At 37.1% G+C, this 22,093-nt stretch overlaps 2 protein-coding genes, 1 long non-coding RNA gene and 1 pseudogene across 3 annotated transcripts; 2 read left to right on the top strand and 2 right to left on the bottom strand.

The window, feature by feature from the left end:
* Positions 1-635: 635 nt before the first annotated feature.
* On the bottom strand, positions 636-3,574 carry LOC107567002 (muscle-related coiled-coil protein-like). Its single transcript, XM_016252585.1, has 3 exons — positions 3,535-3,574; positions 2,670-3,194; positions 636-989 (listed from the first exon to the last, which is right to left on the bottom strand). Exons 2-3 carry the CDS (start codon positions 3,048-3,050, stop codon positions 891-893), a joined length of 480 nt encoding a protein of 159 aa, XP_016108071.1. The 5' UTR covers positions 3,051-3,194; positions 3,535-3,574; the 3' UTR covers positions 636-890.
* A 1,666-nt stretch (positions 3,575-5,240) lies between these two features.
* Positions 5,241-7,435, top strand: LOC107566998 (uncharacterized). The gene is made up of 6 exons (XR_001606579.1): positions 5,241-5,318; positions 5,752-5,928; positions 6,412-6,499; positions 6,589-6,931; positions 7,157-7,225; positions 7,388-7,435. It is a non-coding gene; the product is annotated as an uncharacterized lncRNA (long non-coding RNA).
* A 458-nt stretch (positions 7,436-7,893) lies between these two features.
* Positions 7,894-10,182, top strand: LOC107567001 (zinc transporter ZIP6-like; annotated as a pseudogene).
* Positions 10,183-10,250: 68 nt separating this feature from the next.
* On the bottom strand, positions 10,251-19,073 carry LOC107566988 (25-hydroxycholesterol 7-alpha-hydroxylase-like). Its single transcript, XM_016252569.1, has 6 exons — positions 18,690-19,073; positions 16,549-16,685; positions 15,202-15,804; positions 12,336-12,542; positions 12,035-12,213; positions 10,251-11,090 (listed from the first exon to the last, which is right to left on the bottom strand). Exons 1-6 carry the CDS (start codon positions 18,761-18,763, stop codon positions 10,773-10,775), a joined length of 1,518 nt encoding a protein of 505 aa, XP_016108055.1. The 5' UTR covers positions 18,764-19,073; the 3' UTR covers positions 10,251-10,772.
* Positions 19,074-22,093: the final 3,020 nt, after the last annotated feature.

The raw sequence follows: 22,093 nt of genomic DNA, 5'->3' as shown, positions 1-22,093 counted from the left end.
ATTATTTTGTAATTTATTCCTGTTATGGCAAAGCTGAATTTACAGCATTAGGGTTTCTGGAATTCAAAGGAACAGCATTCATTTAAAATAAATTTTTTTTTGTAACAATGTAAACATAACTGTCACTTTTAATAAATTTAATGCATCATTGCTGAATTAAAGATTTCTAAAATGATTTTTTTTTAAATGTTCTCACCCCCAAACCTTTGAACAGTTGTTTATATTACATATACTATCATTTATTTTCACATATATTTTCGTAATTGTTTTTATATCAGGAAAACTACGTGAGTGAAAAGCTGAATTGAAAAATGAGCATGCATTATAGTGTTCGGTTGTCTTTAGATAAACTGCATGCTAGTGTGCTCCTCATGTTAGGTTGCTATGTGCTGGGCAGAGCCGCTCAGCTGTTGAGATTAATTTCAAGAGATCTTTTTTTGGCTGATGGGTCAGTCTTTCTTTCACTCTGCCAGTCTCTGTCTCTATGATGTTGGCGTTTGTATGAACATAAATGTTTGAAGATCCAAATGTAATTGAGGTTCAGTCCCCAACTTAACTACCAGTGTTTGGACAAAGTCATCTGCTCCTTACATGGTAATTAAGACACAATGCAGAATAAAAGGACACATTATAGCATATGTTTTCACGTTTTAATACATTTCACATGTGGCTTATGGTAACAGAAATTATTCAAACACATCTAGTGCTTTACTATTAATTAATTTGGCAACCCAACACACATACTCATACACTCTCACATTTCGGAGCACATTTTTAATGAAAAAATCCCCTCTTTTTTCCACTTACACTCATTAACTACTTTCTATATCTGCATTATATATGCTTTTTTCCTTCCACTTCTCCACAGTTCCTGTGGTGAATTGCTGTTTTCAGTCCTCTTGGATACGGGTCGCTCCCTCCTCTGATACTGGACCTTCCCTCTTGTTCTCACTAACCACCTCTGTGTAGGTCACATCCGGGCTAGATGACTTTATTCCACATTTTCGTCTCTACTGCGTCACTTGTGGACGCGTGTTAACGACAATATCATGACGCGATTAAATTGTGTTCCGAAGATGAACGAAGGTCTTACGTGTTTGGAACTACACGAGGGTGAGTAATTAATGACAGCATTTTTGGGTGAACTAACCCTTTAAATAGAGTTTACCCATATAAAAATATTTTTGGAAGATTCGCCATGATGCATATAAGATGATATGTTCAATGTTACATTGCACGAAAAGTTGAAAACTGGTTAAAATCAACAGTTCCAATTTAAATGTAGGTTTTCGTCAGTACATCTGAAGGTTTGTGAAGTCAAACCTTTAAAAGTTATTCAGATATCAACCATATTCTGTCTTTTTTTTTTTTTTTTAGAAATTATGTCTACAATAATCTGTACTTTTACATTTAGGTGCACAGAAATTCTGTTCACATACATTTTCCAATCATTTTAAGTTTTTGTGTTTTTAGTTAAATTTTGAGTGCTGATCTACTATTGTGATATCATCAATTTCACAGTTACAGTATGTTTACATAACATCAAAACAAATCATATTGTGGTTGGTCACTTTCAGTCAGTTAGACAGCCTCTTCCTGTTTAAGTGGGCGGTTCTTGGCCTTAACAAGCAAAGGAGACTTGGTTTTATGTCAGTCTAAAGCCTGGTTACATGAGATGACCCTTCCCTGGAGGGAATTCTTGTAGTCTGTAAGAATGGATATCTATGTATGTGTATGTATAAACTCCCTATTCAGGGAATAGCCTTAAAGAGTCTATTCAGCTGTGTGAGCAGTTCTATAATAGGAAACCTCAGAATAACCACATACAAACATACACACTTATGCTGACACACACTCTAACAGCCTAATTGTTATTTATTATATCACATGTATTCTCTAAATATTAATATTGCACAACACAGTGAGGAGTCAAACAGAAAAATTTGCCAGCATTTGTGCATTGCTACTTAGAAGAATTTAACTGAATCATCATTTGTGTCACTTGCAAACCATATAGTCAGGATTGGGGCACCAAATGTCATCTGGTTAAAATTTAACAAAAATGTAATAGATCATTGACAAAACCACATTAGACAACTACTAATCTGTGATACTCAATATCTGTGGTTAAAGTGATAGTCCCCTCAAAAATTTTTCTTTACTCACCCTCGTGTCTCTCCAAACCTGATATTTTTGGTTTGGAACACAAACAAATACATTTTGAAGGTAACCAAAATTTTGGGTTCCACTGACTTCAACAGCCATTTTTTGTTCATACTATGGAAATCAATGGAACCTGAAACTGTTTGGTTACCAACATTCTACTAAATATCTTCTTTTGTGTTCCAGGGAGGGAAAAAAACTACATGAAGGTCAGTAAATGATGACAGAATTTTCATTTTTGGGTGAACTATCCCTTTAAGGCCCAGTGTCACTCTCTGTTTCTCTCTTTCTGGAAGTCTCTTGAATGGACGAATCAAAAATATCTTTATGTCACTCATCAGACATATTAACAGAATTACTTAGCCAATCATCTCTAAAAAGGAAATTCTCAAGTGTGCTATTGCTATGTGTGAGATTACAGTGCCAACTTGCTGTTAAATGGCAAAAGGATTGAGTCACACCCTCAATCACCTATAATACACATGCAGCGGTTGTTAGGAATGTACCTGATAGATAACAACCCTGAACTTGTTGCGGGTGAGCAGCTCATCTTGTGTAGTTTCCACTTTTTTCACACGCACATTCTGTTTCTCCACACGTGAGCGTACTTCTTTAACGTGCGCACTCACACGGCGGGCTTTCTGCAGCAGTTTGTCAACGGTTGTGGCCGTGGCGCCATGGTCGCGAGCTAGTTTGAGAAGCTCGGATTGGACGGCGCTCACCGAGCTTTCAAGCTGCTGCTGACGCTCCTCCATGCGCTGCTGGCTGGCCTGGACGCCATCGATGATCGTAGACACGCGTTCCAGCAGAGAGAGAATCGACAAGGCCGAGACAGGCTGCCCGGACTCATCCTCGACCCCCAGCATTACATCTCCTCTCTTTTCCATCTCCGATTCTCCCTTTCACACGTCCCTGAAAGTAAAGCTACTGGGCCAGAGATGGATAAAGGGCCAGACGGAATCAAACACACAGTACAGAGAGAAAGTGACACTCCAAGAGAGAGACCCCAGTGGAATCTGACAAACTCCACCCTGTTCACACACACAGATATAAATGCATGGATATAAATACAACTGTAAGAGGATACTAAGACATTTTTGGAAGCTGTATCACAGAAGCACTGGAAAGCCCCATTAATTCAAACATTCCTGTATTGTGTGCATGTGTTAGGGAAGCTTGTGGATATGCATAATATGTGTTGCTCTCTCAGCTTTGAAATAGCTCAAATGACAGTGACATTCATCTAGAGCGCAAATGTGTGTGTTTGTGTGATGAGGTGGACTTGCTTTTATAAATCCACCCCCCTTTGGCATACTGTCAACTCAACTGAAGCCAACAGCTGTGGAACGCACACACACAGTGTAAACTGACCTTGGAGGTGTTTGGCATTGGTGTTTTGACCTCTGACCTCACATTCAGGCAACCTGACATTCGAAAACTACATCTCCCAGCATGCACTTTGAGCCGCTGAAGAAAATAGACTGACTAGTACATTAGAAATAAAAATACCCAGAAGAAAAACACGAAAACTTCTCTCTGTTTCCGAAATTAAAAGATTGTCATGTTTTCCCCAACTTCATCCACCTTATTTTTCTACACGGAAGTAAACTATTATCTGTGAATGTGCATTTCTTCTGATATTAGCCACTATTTGTAAAAAACTAGAAGAATAACAAAGTGCAGTTAAACTGTAAAAAAAACTGTACTGTAATACATTAAAAAATATGAAAACAAATACTGGTTTGTAATATCAAGCAGCATAAATTGACTGTTTTTGCACAGCTAAAATAACTGGAAGTGTCTGACACTAGAAGCCTTGCACATTCAAATTACAAATGGCAGCACCCCCTCTTACGTTAAAAATAAGGTGGATAGAAGGCAAAATATAAATAGAAAACAATGAATTCTTGTAAGAATGGGCTTTCTCTGATATGTTTTAACCTCCAACCCCCAGCTATTGAGTTGTATATGGTTGACAGGAGGACATTGCTGTGTAGCTGCTAAGGCTTTCTGGGAATTTTTTTTTAATGTTTCTATGTGGTTGTTAGGGTGTTCTGGGTGGTTGCTTACTGGCCAAAGTTAAAAAAGCCCACCACAAAGTGTTGGTATATTATTCTGGTCCCTATGGTTCAGGGCCCTCAGCCAGTGTTTTTATATTGCCCGTTATATTGTCTGCCAATCATTAATCTTATAGCTTATGGAAGTAATAGCAAACAATCTAGTATACATACAAACACTCTAGTATCAAGCTAGGATGTTTTGCACGGCAAGAATCACACACACACACCCGGAGCAGTGGGCAGCCATTTTTGCAGCAGTGTCCAGGGAGCATTGGGGGTTCGGTGCCTTGCTCAAGGGCACCTCAGTCATGGTATTGAAGTTGGAAGAGAGCAACCTTTGGGTTACAAGTCCAACTCTCTAACCATTAGGCCACAACTGCCCTGGGAATGTAGATTTTAAAGTAAAAACAGGGTGGAATAAGGCCACTGAAATACTAATGTTAAAAGATAGCTGTGCAGTTGTTTGTGTTAAAGTAATCAGCAGCTATTCAATCCTCCGTCCTCCATCTTTAGGAAAGTGACCCAGGTTCTGTTTCTGAAGACGACCTCTTGTTTTTTTTGGATGAATCTTAAAGGCAATAGTTTTGAGGATTGGGGAGTGTGTGACATGTTTGTTTGTTTCTATGTTAGCATTTATTTAGTGCATGCTTGTGTTGCTCGTGATGTGATTTTTACCTTGTGATGCATATTATGATAGTAATGATGATGCTAATCTGTACAGCAGCGATGATCACAGCAATCAGGATGTATTGAAGCTTCTGTCCATTGGGCAATACGTACAATTCACTGAAGTCTCTTCGATCACACTGCACACCGGAGAACCCCAGATCACACCTAAACAACAAGACCATCGCTGACCATATGCCTAAAACCTTAAAGTAGGCCTAAAATATGCCTTAATCATGAGAATGTACAATTTAAAAAAATAAACAGGTCTGCACAATTAATACAAAAGAAAACATTTTTGTGGACAGATGTTTATAGAATTTCACCAGTATTCATGAACAGCGTTTGCTTCAACTTCCTGCTGAGCTTCCTGCAGCCCTTGCAGTGGGAACTCTCAGCGGAGATGCTTTTCTCCACCTCATACCACATGTAAGACACAAACTTGTATTCAAATTTTGTACTGTTTTATGGCCTAATTTTTGTCTTCAGTGTCACACGATCCTACAGGAATCTGTCTAATATGCTGATTTGGTGCTCAAGAAATATTTCTTAATATTATCAATGTTGAAAACAGCTGCTCTGCTTAATATTTTTTGTGGAAACCATAGTGCATTTTTTTCAGGATTCTTTGATGAATATAAAGTTCAAAAGAACAGCATTTATTTGTAACATTATAAATGTCTTTTACTGTCACGTTTGATTAATTTAATGCATACCAGCTGAATTAAATTATTAATTTCTTGATTTTTTTTTGTTTTGTTAACTAAGCCCAAACATTTACATACACTATACACGTAGTCTATACACGTTTTTCTATATTCTGCAAGATTTTTTTTATTGACCTTTGATTGGCACCGGTCAGTCTCAGGGTCATCACCAGCATGGCCACTCTGAGCACCATCACCACAGCGAAGAGGTGGAAGAGGATTCCCTTCGGCCTGTGTGGATAGGCCTCACAGCTCTGAGTGGAGTCTACATCATGTTCCTCATCGAACACTTCCTGACCCTCGGCAAAATGTACAAAGACAAAAAACAGAAGGTCAGCAAAATGTGCAAACAGACAATATAAGTCTAAGATCTCATATTTTATAAGATTTCATATTATAGTCACATAATGGAAAAGAGTTTGAGGTAAGCATTTTAAGTTTAGTGTTGATCAACACGCCATTTCATGTTGCATTTTTATTGGCTGGTTTGTAGACGTAGGTTGTAACAGCAAACACACTGTGTGATGATCATGCTGAATTTCTTACACTGAAAATTAACATAGGCTATCTTTGGACGCGACTGTGACAACAGCCGTCTTTGAACCTCTCTCACTGTACGGCATAGGACCGCCGATTAGGAGCCACGATCATAGAAATCGCCATGATTGTTTCACGATGGCAATCTTTCGTCTAGGACAGCCGGAAATCGTGCAGTGTGTCTGTGTGTCTAATTAATTAATAGCATTAATTCCCTGAACGTTGTAACGTCGTTTCTTGAATTTCTGTAGTTTAAAGTATTATCTCTGTGTTTGTAGGTGCAGAAGAGGGTTGATCTCGCCACAGAAGTTTTGGAATCTGAGAAACTGCCATCATTAGAAGACAATGACGTCAAAACAGTTAATGGTAACTTCACTTTTTTATTGATGCTTGTAAATGTTTATGCAGCCAAAATGAAATTGTCATACATGATTTTGACTTTTCCATAACATCAGCTGCTGAAACGAATAGTGGAAGCGCATGTGGGCGGGGCGTTGCAGAGGAAGAGGAGGTGATGTTGGGGGGCGGAGCTCTACAGTGACATGGATTGTGAAAACAAATGCCACTCCCACTTCCATGACACTGTTGGCCATTCAGATGAGCAGCATCATCATCACCATGACTATCACCACATATTGCATCACCACCACTCCCAGAACCACCACCCGCACACACACACGCACAGACACACACACTCCTACTCGCTCCAGCACTTCCAGCAGGCTGACGTGGCCACACTCGCCTGGATGGTCATCATGGGAGACGGTCTTCACAACTTCAGTGACGTACTTGCCATAGGTAAAATTTACACACACATAAAACAAATAAAACCTTAGATTTGCAATACAAGTGTAAAAAAGTTTATGCATGTATGTGCATGCATATATATACTGTGCATTTAATAAAATTGACATGTACTTTTCAAATTGAATCAAATGTTTATCACAAAAACTGCACACAAAGGCTTTTTCATACACTGCTTTGGAACAGCATTTACAGATTATGTGCAATTTTGTATTTCAGGGGCAGCATTCACAGAAGCTTTGTCCAGTGGTCTTAGTACCTCAGTTGCTGTGTTCTGCCATGAGCTTGGTAAGACATTGTCTGTTATCATGGTGACAGTTTTGTTTGACTTTAGAAATGAATCAGTATATGGAATTGACAAAGGAATCATAAGTCAGGTTGTTGACCATCAAACTTTGAATTTTTTTTTATTTTTTCAACACACCTGCCTTATCCTCCTCTTTGACGCAGGTGATTTTGCGGTCTTGCTGAAGGCGGGTATGTCAGTACGACAGGCCATCCTGTATAATGTGCTCTCAGCCTTGATGGGATATTTGGGCATGATCACAGGCATTCTGATGTTGCCACATGGATCTTTGCTCTTACGGCTGGGTTATTCATGTACATCGCTCTTGTGGACATGGTGAGTAGCAAAGAAAAAGAAATTCTGTGATTGACGAGAGCAGAATTAAAAAGACATTCTATTAGAAATATTTTGTCTTCAGCTGGGTTATTATTGTTATCTAAAACTAATAAAACATTTAGTTCATTGAAATGCTGAAATATGGTTTGTAGACGTAGGTTGTAACAGCAAACACACTGTGTGATGATCATGCTGAATTTCTTACACTGAAAATTAACATAGGCTATCTTTGGACGCGACTGTGACAACAGCCGTCTTTGAACCTCTCTCACTGTACGGCATAGGACCGCCGATTAGGAGCCACGATCATAGAAATCGCCATGATTGTTTCACGATGGCAATCTTTCGTCTAGGACAGCCGGAAATCGTGCAGTGTGTCTGTGTGTCTAATTAATTAATAGCATTAATTCCCTGAACGTTGTAACGTCGTTTCTTGAATTTCTGTAGTTTAAAGTATTATCTCTGTGTTTGTAGGTGCAGAAGAGGGTTGATCTCGCCACAGAAGTTTTGGAATCTGAGAAACTGCCATCATTAGAAGACAATGACGTCAAAACAGTTAATGGTAACTTCACTTTTTTATTGATGCTTGTAAATGTTTATGCAGCCAAAATGAAATTGTCATACATGATTTTGACTTTTCCATAACATCAGCTGCTGAAACGAATAGTGGAAGCGCATGTGGGCGGGGCGTTGCAGAGGAAGAGGAGGTGATGTTGGGGGGCGGAGCTCTACAGTGACATGGATTGTGAAAACAAATGCCACTCCCACTTCCATGACACTGTTGGCCATTCAGATGAGCAGCATCATCATCACCATGACTATCACCACATATTGCATCACCACCACTCCCAGAACCACCACCCGCACACACACACGCACAGACACACACACTCCTACTCGCTCCAGCACTTCCAGCAGGCTGACGTGGCCACACTCGCCTGGATGGTCATCATGGGAGACGGTCTTCACAACTTCAGTGACGTACTTGCCATAGGTAAAATTTACACACACATAAAACAAATAAAACCTTAGATTTGCAATACAAGTGTAAAAAAGTTTATGCATGTATGTGCATGCATATATATACTGTGCATTTAATAAAATTGACATGTACTTTTCAAATTGAATCAAATGTTTATCACAAAAACTGCACACAAAGGCTTTTTCATACACTGCTTTGGAACAGCATTTACAGATTATGTGCAATTTTGTATTTCAGGGGCAGCATTCACAGAAGCTTTGTCCAGTGGTCTTAGTACCTCAGTTGCTGTGTTCTGCCATGAGCTTGGTAAGACATTGTCTGTTATCATGGTGACAGTTTTGTTTGACTTTAGAAATGAATCAGTATATGGAATTGACAAAGGAATCATAAGTCAGGTTGTTGACCATCAAACTTTGAAATGTTTTTTATTTTTTCAACACACCTGCCTTATCCTCCTCTTTGACGCAGGTGATTTTGCGGTCTTGCTGAAGGCGGGTATGTCAGTACGACAGGCCATCCTGTATAATCTGCTCTCAGCCTTGATGGGATATTTGGGCATGATCACAGGCATTCTGATGTTGCCACATGGATCTTTGCTCTTACGGCTGGGTTATTCATGTACATCGCTCTTGTGGACATGGTGAGTAGCAAAGAAAAAGAAATTCTGTGATTGACGAGAGCAGAATTAAAAAGACATTCTATTAGAAATATTTTGTCTTCAGCTGGGTTATTATTGTTATCTAAAACTAATAAAACATTTAGTTCATTGAAATGCTGAAATAAAATGGAATTTAATTGAATGAAGAACTAAAATTAAACTGAAATAATTTTAAGTTGAAGCACTAAATTATTGTCGAAATAAAAACTGAAATATAAATGAAACAAAAAAAACCTAACAAAATTAATAAATTCAAATGAAAACTTAAAATATAAAACACCAATTCAAAATATTAATAAAAACCAATGTTGTATATAAATCATTCCAAAATAACTCTGTTCCTCTTTATCTTCAACACATACAGTTGATCTAATTATATGTATTTTTAAGGGAAAATATTGTTGTAATACGAATAAAACATTGCAACGTACACATTGTGGTCCTCTGTGTTTATCTAGTTGAAATTGTGATCTCTAAAATTGGCTTTTTGTGTGTGTGTGTGTTTTGAAGGTACCCGAGATGTTACACAATGACGCAAGCGAAGCAGGCTTCAGTCACTATGGCTTCTTCCTCCTGCAGAATGCTATGATACTCCTGGGCTTCGCCATCATGCTTATCATTGCTGTTTTTGAGCACAGGATACAACTTGACATTGGCTTCTTACCTGAGGACCTTTTTCCATCACATCTCAAAAACATCTACTAATGTTGCTTTTTGACTCTAAATTTTGCTTACCTGGTGTCCACCTGTTGAAATGAAATCTTGTTTAATCGGTGAAATGGCAGCACTTTAATATGCATGAATAATTGTCATCTTATTTGTGGCTTGTAGAAGTACAAAAGTATTTATGAGTGTTAACTGTTACATTCTTAGTATAAAAGCAAAACCTGAGCCACACTGAGAATGTGGAGGCGTTTTATTTGTTTGTTACACAGTGTTGTACAGTAGCTATTGAAACGAGTTACATTTGTTCATTTTTGCACATGCTGTCCCTCTAACATTCCAGTAAAGTACTGAGTGTCCCATGATGCCTTTGTCTGATTTCTGTGTCTAAACTGTATTTGAACTTGCCATTGAGTATATCAGCAGAGTATATAGTGTATATAGTCTAATAGTATTGAAGCAAATTATTATTCATTGTCAGATTTGATAATTCAAAAATATCTGAAAATCTTACCAAACTTTTGAACATCAATTTGTTCATTCCGTATACATTTTATGACTGTTCAATAAGGGTTTAAAATAAACTAAAATAGCAGAAACAATTACCTTTTAATGTTCAATGCTGAAATCAAGAAATTATTAGTCTAGATGATGAGCTGCAGTGCATGAAATCCAGTTGACTTGCATGTGCAGCCTTTGCCACTTTATGAGTTTATAATTGTTATTTACACCCAGTGACTAGATACAATTGATTTATTAGAGGTAAGATGTTTGAAAAGTTGCTATTATGTAACAGTTGCATATACATAGAAGGCTGTTCACTGTAGTGCATCAAACCCTGATTCAAATTGCAGTGTATAGCTGTGAAAAAAATGAAAGCAAAACAACAGTCTCTCTCCATTCATTTAGCTCATTGCTCCCTCTTCATGTTGGCCCCTGTTTTTTTGGTTCTGTATTTGAAAGTGATTGGATTAACAGGTGGCATGATGCCCAGACCAGCACGGCTGTTGTCTAGCATCGCCTCCTGCTGGTTCTCCGGCAACTGCATTTCACACATGAGCAGAGCTGCACACACAAACTGCTTCAGCTCATTCATCGCGAAAAAACGCCCCGGACACTGTGTGGCTCCGGAGCCGAAAGGCATACGATAGTACCGGACCTTCTGGCCACATTTATAAAAATCAGTTTTTTCCCTCCCGTCCTCCACAAAACGGTCAAATTGGAAGCGCTACAAGAAATCACACACAAAAGACATCTCAATAAATTAGTTTTCTAACAATAAATTAGTATGTTTAAAATGAGGTCCACTATAGGGCAGTGATTCTCAACCTTTTTTGACTTCGAGTCCCCCATTGTCCATAACAATATTCAAAGGCCATGACTTCTTATTATTTGAGATTTAATGGATATGTAATAAATTGTAATTTATTCCTGTGAGGGCAATGCTGAATTTTCAGAATTTTCAGCAGTCATTACTCCAGTCTTCAGTGTTCCATGATCCTTTAGAAATCATTACAATATGCTGATTTGGTGCTCAATTATTATTGGTTAGAGAGTGGGACTCGTAACCCAAAGGTTGCAGGATCGAGTCTCTCCCACCTTCAATACCATGACTGAGGTGCCCTTGAGCAAGGCACCGAACCCCCAACTGCTCCCCGGGCGCTGCAGCATAAATGGCTGCCCACTGCTCCGGGGGTGTGTTCACTGCTGTGTGTGTGCGCGCGCTTTGGATGGGATAAATGCAGAGCACTAATTCCGAGTATGGGTCAACATACTTGGCCACATGTGACGACGTCACATGTGTCACATGTCACATCACTATTAATAATAATTCCTATTATTAGTATTTTTGTGGAAGTCCAGATACATTTTTTTCCCAGCATTCTTCCATAAATGGAAAATTCTTAAGAACAGAATTGACTAAAAAACAGAAATGTTTTGTAACATTACAAGTCTTTCCTCTTGATAGATTTAATGCATCCTTGCTGAATAAAAATATTATTAAATTTTTTTCTTTCTTTTAAATCATACTCTCCCTAAACTTTTGAATGGTAATGTATTGCAGTTTCCACAAAAATATGAAGCAGCAAAAATTGTCTTCAGCATTGATAATAATTGCTGAAGCCCCCTGGTTGATAATCACTGATCTAGGCAGCTGTAAATGCAAGTTACCTGAGGCTGATCATATATTTCAGGGTCAAGGTGTGTGCTTTGTGGGTAAAGAGCAACAATGTCATCTTTTCGCAGGTTGATTGAATTCTGGGCATCCAGACGCAAACAGAAATCTTCCTGAACTATACGGATGTTCATTGATACAGAGGAGAGACGGAAACTCTCATTAATTGAACTCTCTGCAGAGAGAAAAACACAGTCTGAATCATTGAAAACTGGTATAGTAACTGTAAATCTATAGCACTATTTGGACGATAATTGATATGTTTGATGGGTTACTATGTAAGAATGCACATGTTACCCAGGTTAACCATCTGTTCTAGCTGTTGTCGTGTAATTGTGATGTCCTCTTCAAAGATCAACTTCATGTTCTTCTCTCCAACCACATTGATAATCTCTGCTCTCACTGCTTCAAGGGCTTCAGGGCAGGAGATGAGGTGGTAAAGACACCAGAAGGCTGCTGGGATGGTGTTTCCCACTGCTGCCCACAGCATGGCAAAATGATGTGCTATGGACAAAGAAAAAAAGAAAGCTATGTGTGTGTGTGTGTGTAAACCACTGGGCATTGGTCCAACACAGTCATGATGAGCATTCACTGCTCATGCACATCCTGCTTCCACATGTCATCAGACAGAAACTGATGGCAAAAAGCCCCTTTAAGACAAGTCAATTTAGTCAGAAATCAGGAGTCTTGGCAACACCCCAGGGCAGGAATTTAAAGGGGTCATATGATGCTAATTAAATTTTTCCTTTCTCTTTGGAGTGTTACAAGCTGTTGGTGCATAAAGAAGATCTGTAAAGTTTCAAAGACTAAAGTCTCAAATCCAAAGAGTTATTCCTTATAAAAGGTAAGATTCAACCACGCCTACCTAAAACGGCTCGTTCCAACATGCCCCCACATGTCTACGTCACTGAGTGGGAAGATTTGCATAACGCCGGCCAAATGTGCAAGCAAAGAAAGAAGGCGTAACTTTGATTCTCGCTGTAGTATTGTTGCTGCCGCTGCTGACATGTTGTGGAGACGCTGTGTACGTGTTTCGTTGTGAAAGCGAAACTACTTTGTTTGGTCTTCCAAAAGAGGACACAAATAGAAATCAGTGGTTAAGTTGTATTTACAACACTATTCTAGAACAGTTCAATCCAAATATTCAGATGTGTCCAGCGCATTTTATGCAGGACGAGGACTGTTTCCTGGAAGAGTATAGCCTACAATGCCGTTGTCTGTTTCTATAAAGTGAGACAGTTCCAACTTTGCAAGGACAGTCTGGCACTTCTGACTCACAGCCTGTAAAGACGATTTCATATTTAAAGAATTTGCCACTGACGATTCAAACGCGAGTTTTGAGCAGTGTAGAGTAGCGCTTGTTGTTTGTCGTTTCTCCGATCACAAAAGCAGACATGGTTTTATGTTTACGCGGTGCGATACGCAACGCAACTCGTAAAAAGACAGTATAAGTCATTATAATCAGTAATTATGTCCCCACTGGATGCAACAAATGCCTAATTTGTAATTGGTTTTATTGGTGTTGTCTCATCGTGCCGGGACACGGCATCACAGTATGGTAAGGGGCGTAAAATTTCCATCACACGCTTGAGGAATTCGGCCAATCACAATGCACTGGATAGCTGACCAATCAGAGCACACCTCGCTTTTCAGATCGATGAGCTTAGTAAAAAATCGACGCGTTTCAGAAAGGCAGGGCATAGATGTGGGAAATAATGTGTTTTTTGAACCTTAAACCGCATAAACACATTGCATTACACCAAATAAATAATGTTCTTTTATAATGTTCTTGTTAGCAACGTCATATGATCCCTTTAATGTGTGGGAGACAGGCATGCATGTACAAGTCCTTCTCACTTGAATGGGGAAGCACCAAAATCTCTAAAGCAGTTTGTCAAAATTATGATTCAGTAAAACAGGTCAAATCAGCATTAATGTCTGACGGTAAATGCTGCCCTGGCAACTGCATGGAATAGACCAAGTAAAAAAAAAAATTTTAAATGAAAAAGTACTAAACCTAAAGTGTGTGTAGTCCTAGTGAAGTCCAATACCTGAACCAATGACTCTTATGAACTGCAGGGATGCAAACTCCCCCCCCCCCCCCCCCCCCCTACATTTTTTAAACAATTATAATAATTGAAAGCATTTATTATTATTTTCTAACTCTGCCAAAATTCACTTTAAATGTTCACTTTCATTCATGAAGAAGGGGGACAAAATGTCTCCTGGTGGAAAACAAATGAATGAAAATGACATAAAATGACCATTATATCCAGTAGACGGCAGCAGAGGATCACTCATTAGCTCAGTTGCCATTTCAACTCCCTAATTTTTCTCACGTCTTACTTTTGGATTTATTATAAAATGACTATGAAGCATGGCAAGTGCAGGAAGTCACAAAGTCTCGTGTCATTTAGAAATAAGACATTTTAGAAATAAATAAATAATCCCAGACACCAATAGACTAGTAGGGTTAATTATTTAAATACTTAACTAGTTAACTACAAATTAAGTTACCGTAATTATTAATGGTATAGTAATTAAATAATGCATTAAATATTTGCCTTTTTTTAGATTCAATTTAAAAACTAAATTTTTCAAACATTGCACACAAAAATACACAGGAGAGTTTGAAAGCGAGTACAGAAAAATAGTTATTTTGATCTCAAAAAGTTTAATTTTCACCGAAAGGTGAGGAGTTTGCATCTATGGAACTGATTAATTTTATTGAATCAAAACCATACAGATTACAACTAACTGTGAGACTTAACTCTGTGTAGTAGTTACTGCATTTACTGTGTAGTACTGTGTACTGACTGTTCATAAGACAAAGTGTAGTTACATTTACACATATTATTAAATTAAATAAAATATTTCTAATCGTTTAGTGTTGTTGTTTAATGGTTAAGGATTACATCTATGCTGCCATTAAAACTACTGTAAAAAGTAATTCAAATGTCTGCGCGAACACTTCTTTTGTAAGATTTGTGGTACATTCACTTAGTATTTAAATAATCTCTTTTGGTGCACAAAATCAGAAGACCAGGGTTCTTCATGTCATGATGGGAAAAGTAATATACTTCTGTAGATGGGACATTTACCATTAGAAACACACTCCACAGTCATTTTAGATTTTATTTGTGTGTGTATGTGGGAGAGTCACCTGCTTTATCTCTGTCCTGAAGCGTGTCATACTGCTGGAACAGGTCCATCCGGGTCTGTATGAACTGGCATGGAGCCCTCCATTCTGCCATTCTTTGAGGGTAGAAAAATCTTATTAGCTTCTCACGAATTTCTTTAGTTTTTCCCAGCAATGCGATGGGCACACGGGCCATTAGTAAAGGGAAAATGCCATCAAACTTCTCAATGTCCTCTCGCAGCTGATCCAGACACAAATTTGCTGAATGTCCATACAGCGTGTTAAACGTGGCCTGAAACATTACGCATTTACAAAACTCATATAGTTCTGCCTCTTGCCAATGTCCATCAGACCCAGACTCTTCACTGGACAGAAAACGGCATCGCAGGACCTGCTGCAAATTTCCCATCATGCTGAACGTGAGCAGGTCGAGGGCAGACCCCTGAAGCAAAGTATAACTCCGCTGGATGCTGTCACTCATTCCAGGAAAGAGGCTACTCTGTACCGGTGGGTAACCGAACGTCCTGGATGCTGCACTGTCTGAAAACTTGTGGAAATCCAACTGTTTCCCATGTTTGATCACAGACGGGTACAGAAAAGGATTCATTATGAATGTAATGTACCTTCCTAAAGAAATACACAAACATGAACAAGGTATATGTAAGGCCATAATGATTTTTTTGTATAATTTTTGCATGATTTTAGTGGTTTTTATTAACATCACTATTATTCATAATCTGATCTAACCCCAAGGATTCCACAACTTGTAACTTTACCAGTTGTACCAGTTTGTACCAGTTGGTGCTACTGACTTAAAATTCTCAAGTGGATAAAATAAAATAAAACTTAAAGGAGGGACAGTAAGTTAGTCAACAACCACCTAGCAATTACCCACATCCTTGTTTCAACATGCAAACAAAGTGGATCTGTGCTCCAAAATAGCAATGTCTGATTCGTAAATGAAACGTTCTTTTGAGTTGAATCTTTTCAATTAATAATTTAAACCAGTTCACAATGCAATCTACTTCAGATACGATGCTTTTGGAAAATGCAGCTCTAAACGATCGATTAGAATTATATAGCAACTTCCCAGAACAACATAATAATAATAAAAAGGTCCATGTTATTTGTCAACTATTCGTCAACTATTCAAACATTGCTATTCTCACAGTATCTTTCAGGATCTTTTTAATTATCATAACTATGTGGGCATGTGTTGCAAAATAACATTGTGTCTGAGAGGAAGAGCAAATGGAAACCAGTGTGCACAAAATTTTGCAAAATATGACAAAATGTCAGAAGACGTTATCATTTGAAAAAATTATTTGTGTATAATATTGCTAAGTAAATGACTGTGCATTTGTCATATACCTGCTATAAGTACAGTAAAAATATCTCCATGCTCCTGCTGTAGTTGTGAAAGAAACTGCTGAGAGTTTTTTCTGAATTCTAGAGCTTTTCCCACGAATGGAATCCAGCCTTTAATCAGCGGGGGCTCGCCGTCCTTCCTGTAACATGCACACACAATGTAAGAGTCTTTTTTTTTTAACATGCTTGTTTCAACAATGTCTGAGAGACTGCCATTCTATGTCATTATAAAATACTCTCTCAGACAAACACAAACTCAAACAAACCCCAACCCTCTAGGTCACCTGCTCTCTTGATAATGTTCTCTGTGGTAAAGCAGTGATATAATTGTGCTAAACTAAATTATTTGTTGCGTTTCAGTTTGTTTTAAATGCTAGTATTATTTTAAATGACAAAGCCAAGACTCATTTACTGAGAATACTATGTGATAACTTCTGTGATCTACTGCTAATGTACATCTCCCATGCCCTACTTTTCGAGTCTAACCAGAAAAGGATGGGGTGACCCTTTGGGAATTAGTTCTCCAAACTTCCTTTTGAGATTGCAGCTTGATAACTGAATATAGAAAACACACTGCAGCACATAGTGAATGAACAATAAAACATTTCAGCCCATAGTGGGGTAAATTTCTAACTCCAGAAACAGGAAAAAAATATAAAAACTCTGACCATCTGTGAAGTCCATGAACAATGAACATTGAAACACTGTGCAAATAACCTTACTGTAAAGACAGGCATAGATTACCTGGAATAAAAGAATAGCAAGGTAAAAACAGAACTACACCTCTTTATTCTTCAACTATACACAAATTAAGTACAGATATCAAATTAACTTAACACTCTTGTGGTAATAGGCTACATGTAGTGTGCTTCAGTCATGTTGTAATACACATCCTTGTTTCAACATGCAAACAAAGCGGTTTTGAATCAATAGGATCTGTGCACCAAAATAACAATGTCCGATTCGTGAATGAATCGATCTTTTCAGTCGAATCTTTTCAAGGAACTATTTAAACCAGTTTACAATGCAGGTACGCATGGTCTCTAGTACGATCTACTTCAGATACGATGCTTTTGGGAAACGCTACTCTGAATGATTGGAAGAATTATATTATAAAATATCATATTATATATATGCATTATATATATATAATAAATATAAAAATATAATGATGACAATGTTTTATGAACCTAATCATGGCTGTAACAAATGGAACTGGAACCAATGAAATGATAAACATCTTTATAAATAACATGTAATAAAATGATACCTCTACACAGGGCCGTTTCTAGCCAATTTGACGCCCTAGGCGAAATCCCTATTTCTGTAAATTGACTGTTAAGATAAACATTTTGCACAATTTATTATCTGTAATATCATTGTGTTTCCTCTAGATTCCTGTATAGCCCTATGTAACAATCCCTAGTGGCTAAGACATTGCACGTAATTTACACATAAATTAATTTTATTACATTTTGATTTGGATACTATATACTATACTACTACATATTGTTTAGATATTATCAATGGCTACTTTTTTGTCTTTATCTGTTTTTTGTTGATTTTTTGTTGTTGTTGTTGTTTCTTGAAACATTGATTTAAAGTATCTGAATTGAGAGTAAACAAGCTGCCAGTCCTGCTGTAAAGTGTGAATTATTCAAATGGTCTTAGCAGACACTTCCTTGCCAACGTGGCTTAAACTTTAAGTGATCAATGACGATTATAAAGGTTCCAAAAGAGGGGGTTTGCAGTAATGCCATAGAAGAACCATTTTTTGGTTCCCCGAAAACCTTTCAGTAAAGAGTTCTTGAAAGAACCGTGTTACAGTGTGAAGGACATTTTAATAATCTAAAGAGCCTTTTGTGGACCATAGATGTTAAAAGTTCTTCATGGAACCATCAATGCCTATAAAGAATCTTTATTTTTAAGAGTGTAGCTTCATCTGCTTGGACAGTTCAGACTAATCATGAATCTGTTGATTCATCATGTTTCTTCAAATACTTGAACAAAAGGCGTCTGCCTAATTATAAATACACGCTCCACATAGACACATAAGCACAATTAAACAAAGTATTAATCCGTATTACAATGAATAAACATCGGCTACATAGCAACAAGCAGCAAAATACAGTCAGAAAACTCACCGCCTGCGACTGCAGAAAGCGCAGAACAGCAGCACGGAGATAAAGCCCAGAAAGACCGTCAAACACTCCAACATTATTAAAGATTCTCTGAGTGAAAAAAACCCCCTAGAAGACTGGTCCGGAGGAAAAAGGCTTCACGATGCACTTCGCGCGATAAATCCAGGTTTTGCGAATGTTAGGCTACTTTAAAAGTGAAAGAGTGCTTGTCATCACCGCACTATATTAAACATCTGTCCAATGGAAACGAGGCAATAAATAATACACGAACAAATGCGAGTGTCCAAGATTTTCAGAAAGTCACGCCCAGTGGAGGTCGCTCAATGACAATTAAACATTGCTCAACAGCCTACTTGTATTACGGTACTAACTGGCCCATTCAAGCTTTTCTAACACACACACACAGCAGAGGAGGAGACCTACCCACTATGGCAAGCCGTTTTAGCTTATAATAATCCCAGTGTTACTCGTCGTAATTGCATTTTTACTAGTAACTATTCAATTAGAGAGCTCTAAAATTAAATTCTTACTAGTAACAATGCCAGTTAGAGAGCTCTCTAAATCAATTCTCACTAGTAACAATTATAATTAGAGAGCTCTACAATTTAATTTGTACTAGTAATAATTCCAATTAGAGAGCTCTCTAAATAAATTTTTACTAGTAACAATTCCGATTAGAGAGCTCTCTAATTTAATTATTACTAGTAAAAATACAATTACAGAGCTCTATAATTCAATTTTTTTCTAGTAAAAAACCACATTAAAGATATGTTTAATTGCAGAGCTCTGTAACTGAATTAAAGAGCTCTATAATTCAGTTCTTACTAGTAACAATTGAATTAGAGAGCTCTCAAATTGAATTCTTACTAGTGAGAATATAATTGCAGACCTCTCTAACTGAATTAGAGAGGTCTGCAATTACATTCTTACTAGTAAGAATTCAATTTGAGAGCTCTCTAATTCAATTGTTACTAGTAAGAACTGAATTATAGAGCTCTTTAATTCAGTTACAGAGCTCTGCAATTAAACATATCTTTAATGTGGTTTTTTACTAGAAAAAAATTGAATTATAGAGCTCTCTAATTAATTGTTACTAGTAAGAATGCAATTGCAGAGATCTTTAATTCAATTACAGAGCTCTCTAATTTAATTGCTACTAGTAAGAATTGTATTAGAGAGCTCTCTAACTATAATTCTTACTAGTAAGAATGTAGCTGTAGAGCTGTGGAATTGCATTCTTACTAGTAAAAATTTAATTGTAGAGCTCTACAATAACGATTCTTACTAGTAAGAATTGCATTGTAGAGCTCTCTTTTAAGTGCAACCTCATTATGATAATTGCGCCTCATGCATATTCATAAAACGGGTGACTGTCTGTCCCTATGTAAGCAGTCCGTCAATAACACCATTGCGCTACGGTTTCCTGAGTTTGAATGGACCCTTCTGATCCCGCACCCCCTCCCCACAATTCACTTATAGCTGTCCAATCGGAATAAAGGCAAAAATGCCAAAAATAAATCTTAAAAAAAGAAAATGGGGACTCAAGCCGCTTGTTCAGTCAAGCAGCTTTTAATGATGAATAGCAGCGCTGAGGCTCTAATGATCTATTAAGTATTATTATATATTGATTAAAATCATTATAAAATGATTATGCTTTACAGAGAAGAAATATAGGTAGTCTATAGCTACTGTAAGTTATTTTTAAAGGTGAATTCACACTTGCACAGAAAACATGCATATAAATGTATTCTCAGCAATTGGCATATTTAATTATTGGTTGTAAAATACCTGTTTTTGTTAAGCTTTGTAAGGTCTTTATTCGCATTATCCACTCACACAATAATGCTGAGGCTGGGTCCTGCACTGTTAAGTTAACAGAAGCAGTTACTGCATGATGAAGCCTATTAGAATGCAGTTAGAATGCCACTATAATTATGAGGGCAAAAATATAGTATTTGTTTTTTATATTTATAACATCTGATATAGTTAAGTAACGTCTCGCAAGCCAGAGTGCCGTTTTCCGAATATTAGCGCACGAGCATGATCGTGAACGTGATGTTGATTTTATACAGTTCAACAACCAAGAAATTAATACAAGTGAGATACATTTTGGATACAATATTGCCTGTTTTTGTTTCACCAACACACATAGTTCCAAACAAAGACGGAAAAGAACTGTTGCGCCGCGCGTCTCCTAGAGACATGTTTGGTACTTGCATTAATCTGTGTTTTTAAATGAATCACTCAGTAAGACAGTCGTGCTGCTATCTATTGGCCAAAACCATGAAAACACAAAAATTAGGTGATATTTTGTCTGGTAAAGTATTTTCATGACTATAGGCTACTCTTTTTATTTTTTGTGATATGGACCTAAGTGTCTGAAATAAAGAAATAACAATATTAATAATATTAATAATAATAATAAGACATGTTTGGTTAATGAAGTGATTAAATATTAAAACAAAACCTTTGCAAACTGTCATCTCACTCTTATGGTCATTCTGACACAATGACAATGCTATCAATTCATGCTTATGGGGCTTTTATTTTGAAGTGTATCACCACAGGCGGGAATTGGAAAGGCAAATGGGTGTAGTTGCAAATCTGTTTGGCATCTAATGAATACAAGTTTTTACTAGTAAGAATACAATTGTAGAGCTCTGTAACTAGATTTCTTACTAGTAAGAATTTAATTAGAAAGCTCTGTAATTACATTTTTACTAGTAAGGACTGAATTAGAGAGCTCTCTAATCGGTATTGTTACTAGTAAGAATTTAATTGTAGAGCTCTTTAATTGAATTGTTACTAGTAAAAATGCAATTACGACGAGTAATGCTTGGGATATTTTAAGCTAAAATGGCTTGCCATACACGCAGCAGCTTGTTGAAGACACACCTCTTCTTGACTCAGTCCTGTTAAAAAACAAACAGACAGACAGACAAACAGTTAGAATGATATAGTGATTCAAATATTAAAATATACCTAGCTATAAATGCAAATATAAATTTGTTTAAGAGGTTATTGTTTTATATATGTTTACAAATTATTATTTTAAAATACTTTTACATAATTAAATAATTGTAAGTCATCTTTTGGCCTCTATGGAAGTTTACGCTACTCTATTTACTCAATTAACCTCTTTAAGACCCGGCAAACATTTTAGGAAAAAAATAGTATTTGTTCATGTAATTACATTGTTTAGAGCATTAAAAAAAAGAAAAAAAGAAATGAAAAGATATTTCATTCATAAGTTATGCTACGTCCTTGGTAAACGACTTCGGGACTCAATTTCTTTAAAAAAATAAAAAGACATGATTTTTTTTTTTTTACCAAACTTTCTCAATTCTCAACTATGTTATAACAGAATGATTTGATATACTGTACCATTTTTCTTCATGTAAAATGTG

This window comes from Sinocyclocheilus grahami, unplaced genomic scaffold (assembly GCF_001515645.1).
Source record: "Sinocyclocheilus grahami isolate Dianchi unplaced genomic scaffold, SAMN03320097.WGS_v1.1 scaffold1120.1, whole genome shotgun sequence".
In the NCBI taxonomy this organism is placed as follows: domain Eukaryota; kingdom Metazoa; phylum Chordata; class Actinopteri; order Cypriniformes; family Cyprinidae; genus Sinocyclocheilus; species Sinocyclocheilus grahami.
Note: the sequence above shows the minus strand (reverse complement) of the source record. Positions and strands in the feature narration are given on the sequence as shown.

Excerpts from the sequence above, each read along its gene's own strand:
- LOC107567002 (XM_016252585.1), bottom strand. The coding sequence starts at position 3,050 with ATGGAAAAGAGAGGAGATGTAATGCTGGGGGTCGAGGATGAGTCCGGG. Across the intron at positions 990-2,669 it reads TCAGGGTTGTTATCTATCAG|TCATCTAGCCCGGATGTGAC; the intron begins GTACATTCCTAA and ends TGTGGAATAAAG.
- LOC107566988 (XM_016252569.1), bottom strand. The coding sequence starts at position 18,763 with ATGTTGGAGTGTTTGACGGTCTTTCTGGGCTTTATCTCCGTGCTGCTG. Across the intron at positions 16,686-18,689 it reads GCTTTCTGCAGTCGCAGGCG|GAAGGACGGCGAGCCCCCGC; the intron begins GTGAGTTTTCTG and ends TGCATGTTACAG. Across the intron at positions 12,543-15,201 it reads TCAGGACAGAGATAAAGCAG|CACATCATTTTGCCATGCTG; the intron begins GTGACTCTCCCA and ends CTTTGTCCATAG.